The sequence below is a fragment of the Leucopleurus acutus genome (genome assembly GCF_964270905.1).
Source record: "Leucopleurus acutus genome assembly, chromosome: 2".
Lineage (NCBI taxonomy): Eukaryota > Metazoa > Chordata > Mammalia > Artiodactyla > Delphinidae > Leucopleurus > Leucopleurus acutus.
This window is the reverse complement of record NC_139143.1, coordinates 59258002-59270665: the sequence shown is the minus strand read 5'-3', so window position 1 is coordinate 59270665 and position 12664 is coordinate 59258002. Positions and strand designations below refer to the sequence as shown.

The window sequence follows — 12664 nt, the reverse complement described above, 5'->3', positions numbered from 1 at the left end:
TTCCAGTGACTTGAATGGGTGACCAAACATTCTGGTGTGTATTTAATTTTTTATCATGCTTTGTTGAAATGTTTTTGATTTTTGAAACGGTTTTTGAAGTGAACTAAAGAATTTCCTTTTGATAACAATAGAGAACTTGTTTCCTAAATATAATGTCAAAAATATTAATGGGGCCTGTGAATAATTATAATTGACAGCATTCGCATTCATTGATGTTTTATAATTCTATACACAAAATTACTAGGAATTGGCTTGGATTGCTGTTAATGTGAAGTATTTAGACATACTGTATATGCCATCTGACTGCATCTGTGAACATGTAATGTTTTTCTGGTCTGTCATAACTAGAGAATTTTGCTGTAAGGAGGATATTTTGGTTCCTTACATCATTGTCTACCAAATTGAAACTTTATAAATATCTTTCTTCGGTCTGTTTATCATTTGTTTTGAATTTTCTGAAATTACTTTTGCATTGGTAAGGTTATTCTCTTCTTTAGATTTTGCCTCCACCTTCATCTAAGAGAGTAATAAATTGCTACTACCTCAGGGGCTACCACAAGAACTAAGTAAGAGATACTACACCCAGTGGTTAGCACATAACAAGCATTTAACATTAACTCAAATTATCATAAAAATAGAAAAATATTTCTGCCTTAGACAAATTATTCACAAAAGAGGTACTTAAATAATTTTGAAGTACATCTTTTTCTCCTAAAAAAACGTATTTTTGAATCATCTCCTCCTCCATTGTAACTTACTCTAAGTAATAGACATTATCAGAATTCATGGCAGTTTTAGCTATGTTGTTTATGTTAAGTATATGCATGTATGACATGACAGTATATGAAATTTGGTTAAATGTGACTGAACAAAAAGTAAATATAGTTGATATTTATAGATATTTTATCATAATGACATTACATAATAGATATTTTTCTCATTTATTTGTAGAGGCTTTTAGAACCTAACCCTCAGTTAATATAAGCATTTTCCTTACTCTCTTTCCAAGCATAATAATATTCTAGAATCATTTCAATCTCATTCATTATTCAAAATCCTAAAAAAAAAAAAAAAAATTAAGAAAGTGCCAGTAAGTGTCTCTCCATAGTATTTCTTTGTGACTTGTACCTTTGGATGAAGTGCATTTCACCAGGTGGTTTTTCTTTCAGAGTAAAAAGCCAAGTCCTTATGTGTAGGCCTACAAAGCCTACAAGATCTGAGCACGCCTGCCCAAATTCCTCTTAGGCCTTCTGCTATTATTTGTCCCCACTTACCGACAGCAGCCCCACTGGCCTCCCAGCTGCACTTTACCCTAGAAGCTCTGTATTGTTCTCCCTCTGTCTGCAGCCTCCCTCCCTGATAAATCTACAAGCCTGACCTCTTCACTTCCTTAAGTATTGGCTCTCACTCACCTTCTCAATGCATCTATCTACCTATTCACTATAGTTACTGTAGTGAAATTATTGTTCCTACTCATCTCCCTTTCTCTGTCCTCTTCTTTTTCTCTCCCTGAAACACCATTTGTTACATTGACTTCATTATAAATAAACTAAAGGCCATGAACACACTATTAGGTCTGAAAGGCAGAATTGAGTTCTGTTTGTCAGATAGGCACATCCTCCACCAAAAGTGCCTTTGCCCTTATAATTATCTAGTTGTCAATTACTTTGCCACACTTTTAAAACAAAGCACACTGACATAGAAGAAAATGTGTATTTTGAGGAAATGACATTGTAATAATGTATTTTGGATTTAGAGAGCCCCATTCTTCCAAAAAGCTAATTTTGGGTCAAAGCATATAAACTGATTCATCTTGTCTTCATCTCTGGTTGGTCTGAATAACCCAGTTTATTAATGCAGACCAGAGCAGGAAAGGTTGAAATGGCTTACACGTAATCACACAGATAGTTGGTAGAGCTGCTAAGAAAAGCACCCAGATGTTCTCTTTGTTCAATACATCATCCTATGTGGAGCTGTATTGGAGGTTATCTCTCATTATTATAAGTTGTCACCTCATCTCAGTTCATACCCAATGGCAAAGGAAATGAAGAGATAAATTTAAAACTTAACTGGACTTTTTATAACTTTTTTTGCCTTTCAATCTGAAGATGAAAAATATTATTTTTAGAGGGTGAGAAAGTGAACAAATTAGTTTTAGACCTTTATCTACCGAAACAATATCATATGCCTCTTGTCTTAGAGAGAGAGCATATTTTAAAATGACTGTAATTTAATACTGTGACTATGAAAAGAATATTAATTTTTACAGCAAGTGAAAATAATGCAGTAGTATGTAGAATGGGCCGGGTAGGATAGAAAGCTGTCTAATTTTGGTCTACTGGGACTGGTATAGATTTTCCATCCAAATCAGCAGAAATGTAGCTTTAAGAGCATAGTAGCAGCTTTCCTTTTTGCTTGGAGCTTTAAAGTCAAAGGTAGCTGGACGAGTTTAACATGCAGGCCAGCCTGTGACTAATCCAGCAAGTTGTTAATTCTGCTCTTCCTGATGCTGCTCCCCTGTTTCTAAGTGGTCATTAGTTCTTTGGGTATATGTTCTTCTGTCAGCTTTCAAATAGTTATGAATCTTCTGAAAACTAAGCAACCCTAACATTCAAAGACATCAGCAGATAAGTTGCACTGATGCGAGGGCTGGGAAAGTCAAGAAGTGTAGACTTCCTCCTCTTATCATTAGTTGATTTAGCTTATTTTGTTTCCTTGCTTTTCCCTCTTTAATGGCAGTTGTTCAAACTTCAAAAATAATTTAATTTCTTCTTTTTGAACCCAGTGACATTCTTTTTTTTTTTTTTTTTTTTCTTTTTTTTGCGGTACACGGGCCTCTCACTATTGTGACCTCTCCCGTTGTGGAGCACAGGCTCCAGACGCGCAGGCTCAGCGGCCATGGCTCACGGGCCTAGCCGCTCCGCGGCATGTGGGATCTTCCCGGACCGGGGCACGAACCCGTGTCCCCTGCATCAGCAGGCGGACTCTCAACCACTGCGCCACCAGGAAAGCCCCCAGTGACACTCTTTAAGCTACATCAGAGTTGTGATTTTTTTTTCATGATACAGAAAGAGAATCTAAAGATAAGTATAACAAAGAACATATTGTTAGGGTTTGAAATGTGGTTGCTCATTATAGCCAAAATAATTTCAAATAGCTAAAAGCACTGAAATATATTTACGTAATGAGTTCATATGCCTGAAAACTAAAATTAGATGTTTGGAAGACAGTAAGGAGATAAGTTTCTTTTCCTTCCTTAGCCAGAACATTGCAAATTAAGGAAAACTGTTTACTAGATCATTTTATCCTTGCTAATGGAACTTATTTTTCTCCCAATATGGTTTCTCCATCAATTATTCAGAGATTAAAATATATTATATTGTAATATTCAATCTCATGTATCTTCTAATGATCAGTAATTATCAGACGAAAGATGAGATCTCCTTCTACCTTCAACAGCCCCTATCCCCACCTGCCTGCCCCCCATATAGAATTGCCTGACTTAGATAATCACCCTTTAAAGTCATCTTCCTGGAGTCTGAAGGTCTTGTTGTTCAGTGTGCTCTGACAAACTGATTTGTTTAAATTCAGTGCTTTGTGCCATTCCTATGAATTTTAATTATAGTACCATTTTTTAGAAATGTGCAGTAGAATTCATGTGTGCCTAATTCTGAAAATGGCTTTGTACATTAAGGCTCATTTAACCACAGATGGTTAGAGAGAAGTTGAGAGGCAGTTATTGGTCATAATTTTAAAACACAGTAATAGCATGGAACTTCCTTGTACTGCATGCATTTAAGATGCTGTGTTGTCAACCTCTCGGTCATTAGGCATGTTGCGATTTGGCTTATGTCTTACTGGTCAGGATGTCACAGTGAAGAAATGTTTAGTCACGGAAGAAAATCAGTGTCCAGCACGCAAAGATAGTAATAGGGTAAGCACTCCCAGCTGGATTTTCATAGGAGAGATTGATTTGTGTGTATTACTGGGTCTGTGTAAAATGGTGTCCTTTTGGCACTAGATGAATATAAATTTCAGGAAATGTTTTTTCTTCTGCAGATTAGTGTAATACTGTGAAATTTGCTGTAACTGAGGGGAGGCAGTGGTTGGGCGTCTGCTAATAGCCTGAAAGTAACTAATGAGGATGTGCAGTCGGAACAATTGATTGAATAGCTGCAGTCCTGTGTGTTGCTTTCTCGCTTGCTCTCTCTGCAAGCTGTAGAGAGGGAGGGGGAAGAGCAAGACACAGGGAGGGAGCGAGAAAAAACGCTTTCTCTTAAGTGGAAGTAGCACGGATCCCAGGGGCCAGGAGGCCAGAAATGGAAGTTTAAACTGCATCTATCTTTTAAAGGGAGAACAGCAGGAATCAAAATGTCAGTCTCCGGAGTCACGATTTACTCCTTATTTTTTAAGATCTGGAAGATAACACAGAATACTCTTTTTAGGATGTGTTTTTTTTTTCCCTTGTCCATGTTGAGATTATCTAATGTTATCTGAGAAGCTGGATTCCTATGTCTGTCAGTTGAAGTGGAGATGGGAAGCAGTTGTGATAAAGGTATAATATGTATATATCTATCATCTGTGTGTGCGTGTTTATGTGCATATATATATGCATATATATGTATATCACTCTATAAAAATTTTTAATGTAACCTTAATATAGTGTATAGTAATTAAATTGGAGAATACCACATCATCTGCAAAATCTGAAGCTTGTTAGGTCAGTTTGAACAGATTTAGGATTCCAGAGTAAGATCTTAGTGAGGTCATATTGCCAGAACAAGGAGAAGCTGATCTATTTTTATATCAGCATAGGCATATATGTTATTTTATCCTAGCAGCAGCTTTTAGTCTTCTCATGGACCTTTGGCTGCAGGCTAGTGAATCATCTTATCTGCACAGAACTGAACTTTGACCTTTGTGCAGACACCATCAAATCATGTTCACTAGGCAAAATTTGTTCACAAGAATATGAAAAAATTTCACTGGATTATATTAACTCCTATATTGCTGACATAGAGAAGTAGATTCATATACTGAGATGCAAATATTAAGTGAACTTAGAGATATTAAACATAGCTCAGAGGAAATTACTTTTTATATGTGCATAAAGATATAAGCTGTCACAGTAAAGCAGATTCTTAACAGTGACCAAGTCTCCCTAGTGTCTCAATAATATCTCTTTAGAGATAAAGAAACAAATTATGTAGAGATAGAATGTAATGTATCTTTAAAGCAGACTGATTTTTTGTGAGAAAAAAATCAATAATTTTACAGGTTAGCAAAAGATCCTAAATTTGGGTTTTTTATGATGTTCTTTTTTTCTTTTCCAGAGGTGCCAGCAGAAAGGTCCCCCCGCAGACGGAGTATCTCAGGGACCAGTACATCAGAGAAACCCAACTCTATGGATACTGCAAATACCTCACCCTTCAAAGTACCAGTAAGTGTTTCTCTTCTCTAAAAGATTACTTTACTTTTCTCCTTTCTTTTTAGAGTTAGAGACAGTTGCTAAGAAATCAAAACATTTTGTTCTTCAAGAATTTCTTTATCAAGTTACTAACTAAAACCTATCACAATTTTATGAAGATGCTGGTAGGAATTTTTTTTTTTTAAAGGATGGCGTATAGTGTTTTTAGTGATGGAGCCTAAGCAGAGAATGATGAGACTCATAAAGTTGCAGAGCAGAAAATCAGAAAATTAGATTAGAAAATTAGACAGTTGTGAGTTCTAATCCTGAAACCTGGCCTATGCTTTGCTTAAGCCATCTTTTAGATGACTATATAAGTGCTTAAGAAATACCCTGGAAGAAATATTCCAGTTAAAAATACTCCTTAAACTGACTAGGCAGTACTGAGAATCAATATTAAATATGAAGGAACGCTGAGATGGAAAGTCTGTAAGTGATCAGGTCAGGTGACTACCAGTTGCAATTTGGACCTCTTTGATATAACTTGGAGTAGCCTAGATTTTAATTCATCCATTTTCTTTGTTTATTGAATAAGAAATATACTTACTTTCTATTCATATCATTTTATTAAAATTAATTACTTTTAAACTTGAAAAGAATTACATCCGTGAAGTTAGTCATTATTATAGGTACACTAGAAATCAGTATAAAGTAGAAATAGCCTTTTCTATTGGGAAAAAAGGATTTTTTTTCTTTTAATTCAGCCAAGTTAATACGTTGTGTTCTTTATTCCAATACAAGTTTTTAAAGTTAGGATGACCTTTTAAGTAGAACTGGTATTTTGAGATATAAAGCTGGCATTCACTTGTAAATTAACCAAAGTGAATGTTTTATTTTACATTAATCCTGAGAAGCAAGATTTCCCCTTGTTATATCTAGGTGCCTTGTAGAGTTTGTGAATATCTATTATTGTGACACCTTTCAAATTTTTACAAATCTTCTCATTTTTAAAGACCACAAGCAAGTGTTGGATTAATATTCTAACCAAATCGTGACAGGAGTTTTAAAATACTTGATTTCATGCCTTTTACTAAATTTCTTTATTCTAATAGACATAACTATCTATTTAAAATTTGTTTTCATGAATGAAAAAAGCATCTTTTCTCTCCCTTCCCCTTCTTATTTTCCTGATGAAACCAATCAAATATAGTGAAACTAACTATCTATATAAAGAGTTTGGTGAAAAGGTTTGAGTTAGAATTTGAATTTTTACTACTGTCATGCTAGAATAGAATGGTGAATACTTAATTTTTTTTTTTCAACATCAGTAGCTGAAGAAGAATATTCCTCTGCAATGTGGTAACTTTGAAATACTTCCTATATTGAATCTGAAGTTCATGACTGGCCTTTTAAAATTTGAATTAATTAGAAATAACAATTTTCATTTATATTTAAACAATAAATTGACAGCTAATTAAAGGTTTACCTTAATAATAAGGCTAATTATTTTTGAGTAAAAGTAATAAACCAATGGTGCATATACATGAAGACTAGCACTACTCACAGACCACTTACTCAGGGATCAAACCCAGGTCCCGGCAGTGAGAACGCTGAGTCCTAAGCACTGGACCGCCAGGCAATTCCCTCATTTGTTATTCTTTTTACAATCTCGGCCACGTCATGGATTTAGAAATACTGAGGGAAAGAAGGGTCCCCTGACTAGCAAATTGCAGTCACAAAGCCCATGCACTTAGCTCTCTAGTAGAATTTAGTCATTCATAAGCCTTCATCTAGACAATTGTTTGGAAAAATAACCATGCAAACACACTGACTGCAATTTTTTTTTAATGGCAAAAAAAAAAAAATGTCAGTGAGTAGAGGGAGGAGGCAGAGAAAATGAAAAACAAGGAGTCATAAAAACAATCTGAATTCATTTAGGATAAAGGCAGATAGCCTTATACTTATTGATAGTCCTTAAGGGTACCATCGTATTACAGGATGGATGGTGTATAGTGTAGTAATTGACATTGATAATAATAGTCCTGAATCATCAAGGAAAAGTGAGATTATATTGTTTGTACCAGGCTGTTTTTTAAAACTGGAAACTGTGTAATATTGTGTGATATATATCCATTGAGAATATTTAAAATCTTAAAGATATGTGAAGCTTTATAAAAATTGCTATTCCGAAAAATCTAGTTTGTGAAGTTCCTCACTCCTTGATAATGCTAGATAAATAATTTATATTCTTTTAAGAGAAACCAAAATATGCTGGCTAAATGAGGCACTGCAGTACTTGGATGTCTGTGGAAGTACATTGTATTTTTTAAATCTCCATATGATACCAATAGCTAATGTGACTTACATCACTTAAATGTATTGCCAGAAGAAGTATGTCTAGTTTCAGATCAACACAAAATATTTTTGTAATAAATATCACAAAAGACTTTCTGAATATGGGAAAGCAGTACAAAAAGGAACCTAACTGAGATACTTAACTTTTAGTTACTTATATAGTACCTCAAAGATCATTTTCATGTTAACTTTATGAAGGGGCAGGGGTGAGATTTAAGCACAAGTACTTGTAGTTCAAAGACTCAGGTGTCTTTGCTGTGGTGAACAGCAGGTTCACTACCCATCAGGAGGACCCAAAAAGGAGCTAGTTGTGGACTCTCCAAAGGGGCCTTATTCTTCCTAGATCTATTTTCAGGCTTCCTGAGGGCAGATGAAATAGATTTTTAACAAGTCTTGATGGAAATTCTTGACAGTGACACACTTAATGAATGCTTACTTTGGGCAAAGTATTGGTGATTCACCAATTGATATTGATGAGACTATTGATGCTTTCTTGGCACTCTACTTGGTACTGGGGAAACAGAAATGAACACAACAGAATTTCCATACAAGAGAACTTATAGTCTAGTAGCAAGAGACAGAAAAATGACCAGATTCGTAAGGAGGTAGATGAGCATGGTGACACTGGTTTTTAACAATGCACTGTGTAAGCTAAGGCTTTGTCAAGGAGCCAGTATTTCAGCTGTGTTTCAAAGGCTGAATGAAAATAGTTGAGAGGGGAAGGAGAGTATTCCATCTTGAAGGAATAGCATTTTGGAAAGACGCACTTCATAAGGTGACTCACGCTTCAAGGGAATATGGGAAAGCATTTCCTGCTTTTCGAGGCAGGAATTGAAAAGCATGTAGGCAAAAATGGCTAGAGAGAGGATGGAGAGGTAGGTTGGGGCAAGACTGTGAGTGGGTTTGTTTGTCAAGCTTAACTAAATTTTGCTGGCCACTAAAGCATTAAAGATTTGTTTAATTGAAATATTTGTCTTGGCTTAAAAGCTAAACCAAGTTATATAAATACTGGGACATACTGGTAAATTACTTGACTCTAACCGAAGTGACTTCTTGCTATTACTATCTGAACTCAGGGTGATAGGTAAGGGGCTATCATTCAATAGAAGGCCAGTCCAGCACCCACCCCTGGCTATCAGCTGACACTGCTTGTAGTTCTAGAGTAGTGGTTAGCCTTTGAGAGATCCCCAGAAGCCAATGGATAAGAGTTGTTTGTATCCTGCTGACTGCTGCTAGATAAGGCAGAAAGGATATATATCTTTGTATATCTTCCTTATTCCCCCAAACTTATATTTTCTAAACTTAAAATGGATAACTAGTAGGTAGTATATTCATGTATATTCCTTACTTAGTCTAATCCATCTTTATGCAGATAGACAGCAGAGTCAATAAGTTTAAAAATTAGAATGTAAGAAATGAAACAAGGAAGTCATGGCCACTGAACCTATAGGTTAAGTTAAGGTCTCAGCTTTTGGGAATGTTTAAATGTATTTGTACTTATAGCTAATCATAGGCATAAGAAAAGCAGAGATCTGCAGGGTAGTTATTCAGTTCTTCCTCCACTCTGATTCCATATCTCTTCACCTTAATTCCAATTGCAGTTATTTGTTTGTAGGTCTGTGTGCCTCATTAGACAATAAATATCTCTTCTACTTAACTTTTTTTTAAAATTGGAGTATAGTTGCTTTACAATGTTGTGGTAGTTTCTACTGTACAGCAAAATGAATCAGCTATACGTATACATATATCCCCTCTTTTTTGGGTTTCCTTCCCATTTAGGTCACCGCAGAGCATTGAGTAGAGTCATCTTTGTAGCTACCCCAATGTCTAACGACAGAGCCTTGCATATAGGAAACACTCAACAAGTAGTTGTTGAGTGGATAAAATATAAATGAGTTATCTAAGAACCTGAATCAAGTGACTATGTTTCACACTTACCCTCTTGGTATTACAGATGATGTCTCTAGTCAAGTGGATTACTAAACCATTTAATAACTACTAAGAAATCATTTGGAGTAAAGGAGGGCACCCGCGCAAAATAGTTACCTTTTTTTTTTCTCTTCAACAAAGAGAGATCTTAATTTATATTTGGAATCCAGGGCTATGGTATTTTATGTATGTAGTATATACTCTTTCTACTTAGGTTGGGAAGTGAAACTAGGTAGGATTCTTTATTTAATGATTTATCTCTGTGGATATTTCTTTGAACAATTTAGGTGTCAGATATACGTATAAGCTGGCAATGTTTTTGCAGATTTGAATTTTGACTATTACATTCTTCAAGAACAATTTTAGTCATTTGAATAGTTTTTTGCCTCTTTTTAAAGATACTATTTTTCATTTTTTTCTTTAACATCCTGCTAGACTTTTTGCCTTTGTCATATTTGTGTTTTAAACACAAATAAAATATCCATTGTATGTTTTATATATTGTTAAAACTATATATAAAACTATATTTTAAAATAAAATATCCATTGTATGTTTTATATATTGTTAAAACTACATTTAAATGATGTTACAAGAGTGACTGGAAAGGAATGAGTAAACTAATGAAAAGTTATCCAGGTACTTAAATTTAATTCAGAAAGGGAATATGCTAACATCTTGTAATTGTATATATTTGTTTCACATTGCCTGAGTTTTTGCAACAGGCTTCTTTCTTTAATATTCTATTTATAAAGTGACTATTGATATTTATGATTTTTGTATCACTTCTCCTTAGACGTTGCCATCAATTTAGCTTTGGCTGAAAGAAAGCTGCTGTGTACTGGGCCAGGTGCTTCGCTTAGTGTTTTCATTTCCATAACACAATGGTCTGAGTTGGCCTTCCCTGTGAATGTAACACAATGCAGTCGCAGCTGCTTCATTTATATTAGCCTTGAGCTTGGCTCTGAAAGAATTCAGGCACTAAAATACATGCCAAGACAACCAGAATGCAAAGTTGAACTAAAGCAGTAACCGACTATTCCTATGTAACCCTCCTTGTGTTCTTGTCACAGTGACTCCTGAGCATTCCCAATCAGACATACTAGGTACAAAAGACTGTCAAAAGATGGAACCTTTGCATAGTTTTTAGAAGAAAGTAAAGCTTTAGAGGAATAAATGTAGACTAAGTTAAATTCTGAAAAAAAAAAAAAAGTAACGTTACATCCTTCCTTAAGTATTGAGATAATCGGGCTCAGTTGGTATTAGCCGTTGTTTTGAATAGACTCCTCAATAAGATCTTTGTTTTTCCAAGGTAAACAAAGAGACAGAAAGCTTCATGCCCACTTAATAAAGACCAGAAAGTGTTCATTGTCTAAACCAGTGGTTTTCAACTCTGGCTGTACACAAAAATCATCTAAGGAACTTCAAAAAATACTGCTGCCTGGGCTCTACCTCAGACCAGTTAAATCAGAATCTCTGGACTAGAGCCCAGTCTTCTGTATTTTTTAAAACCTTTCCAGCTGATTCTAACATGCAACCAGGGTTGAGAACTATTTGTCTAAATGAATGGTTAAAGTATTAGGAACCCACTTAGTCAATGTATTCCCTGTGGACATCAGTGCCTTCTTTTGTACCTTCAAGTCTGCCGTAAAAAACTAGCAAGTGATAGTTTCTCAGTGGCATGCTATCTCTCACAAACAAGTTGCTGTGTTGTATATTAGTTGCCCTTCTGAGTGTTTACCACAGTCAGTTCAGATGACCAGTCTAATTTTACAAAATACTTGCTTTATTGTGTCAGAGTGGCCTTTGACCAGCCTAAGAATCTGTTTTAGCAGTAAAATATTCAATTTGAATTCATAGCACCTGAGCTACAATCCTGTTTCAACTTTTATATTCTCATTGCTGTTGTATTCCAGGACGCTTAAAGTTCTTTCCTCTGCTGCTTAAAGATTCTTTATTCATCTTTCTTCTCTTTCCTGACCATCTGCATGGAGTTAAAATAGTAGGATTACCCTTCAGTGATACCTTTTCAATAAAGAGAACATTTGTATTCATGTATATATGAATACATATTCATATTATGTGTCTATCAAAATATTACTACCAGAGGTAAAAATAATATAATAAACATAGGGATGTCTGAAAAGAAAAATTATAGTCTGAAGATATTAAATATTAACTATACCTCTAAATCATTTTGTAATCAGAACGGGTGTAATTTTAAAATCTTCTAACAATAAACACCCTAGGAAATGTAAAATTTGGAGAAAAGAAAAAAGGATTAAGGATAGATACAACCCCTTAAGGAAGATAGAAAGCAGATAGCAAATACCTGGAGGAAGAGAGCAGGAATGGCAGGGAATATTGCCAAGATCCTAAACTTGAAAGAATCAAAGAATGATGGAAAACCTCCTCAATCTATGGTTATTCCTAGAAATAGGTTTGCAATAGTGCTAACTAGTGGAGATTCCAACTTATCCTGTCCAGGAGAAGAGGGCTGTTTGAGAGAGAGGACAGGATGAAATCAAATATAGTTCTTTCTTAAGGATAGTGTACTATAAGGCCATCTCCTCAAAGCCAAGATATTTTTCTTCTGTTTTAATGGGGAAGTAGAGGCTTAACTACTTTCATATCACAACCAGAGATAAACGTTTTGAAGGGCTAATACTCACTTAGGGGAGCATATAGTTAACCACTAAGTGTAACTGATATCAGATGCTTTCTCCTTTCAAAGAAGTTAGGAAGTTAGAAATATACAAAGGAAACCTTGCCAAATTCTTGGTTTGCTAGGGTTAGCTGTACAGAAAGGTATTTTTGTACTTCTTAGCTGTACCTATAGTCAACAAGGTACAAGCATTACTGGTAAACAGTAATACCCCTGAGGTGCCTTCCTACCATCAGGCCATTTAATTTTATAATCAATGCCAGTACCACTCCACTGGATCTTTAAATGGTTTGTTTGTTTTATATTAAACA

The 12664-nt window shown here is 35.1% G+C and overlaps 1 protein-coding gene across 2 annotated transcripts in view; it reads left to right on the top strand.

The window, feature by feature from the left end:
- RASAL2 (RAS protein activator like 2) overlaps nucleotides 1-12664 on the top strand; it is a gene marked incomplete at both ends in the record, with an annotated part of 376959 nt that overhangs the window by 285780 nt on the left and 78515 nt on the right. For both annotated transcript variants that reach the window (XM_082834329.1, XM_082834328.1), the window contains one exon: nucleotides 5334-5440. In XM_082834329.1, the coding sequence (XP_082690455.1) occupies nucleotides 5334-5440 (107 nt within the window). The remainder of the gene's footprint in view (nucleotides 1-5333; nucleotides 5441-12664) is intronic.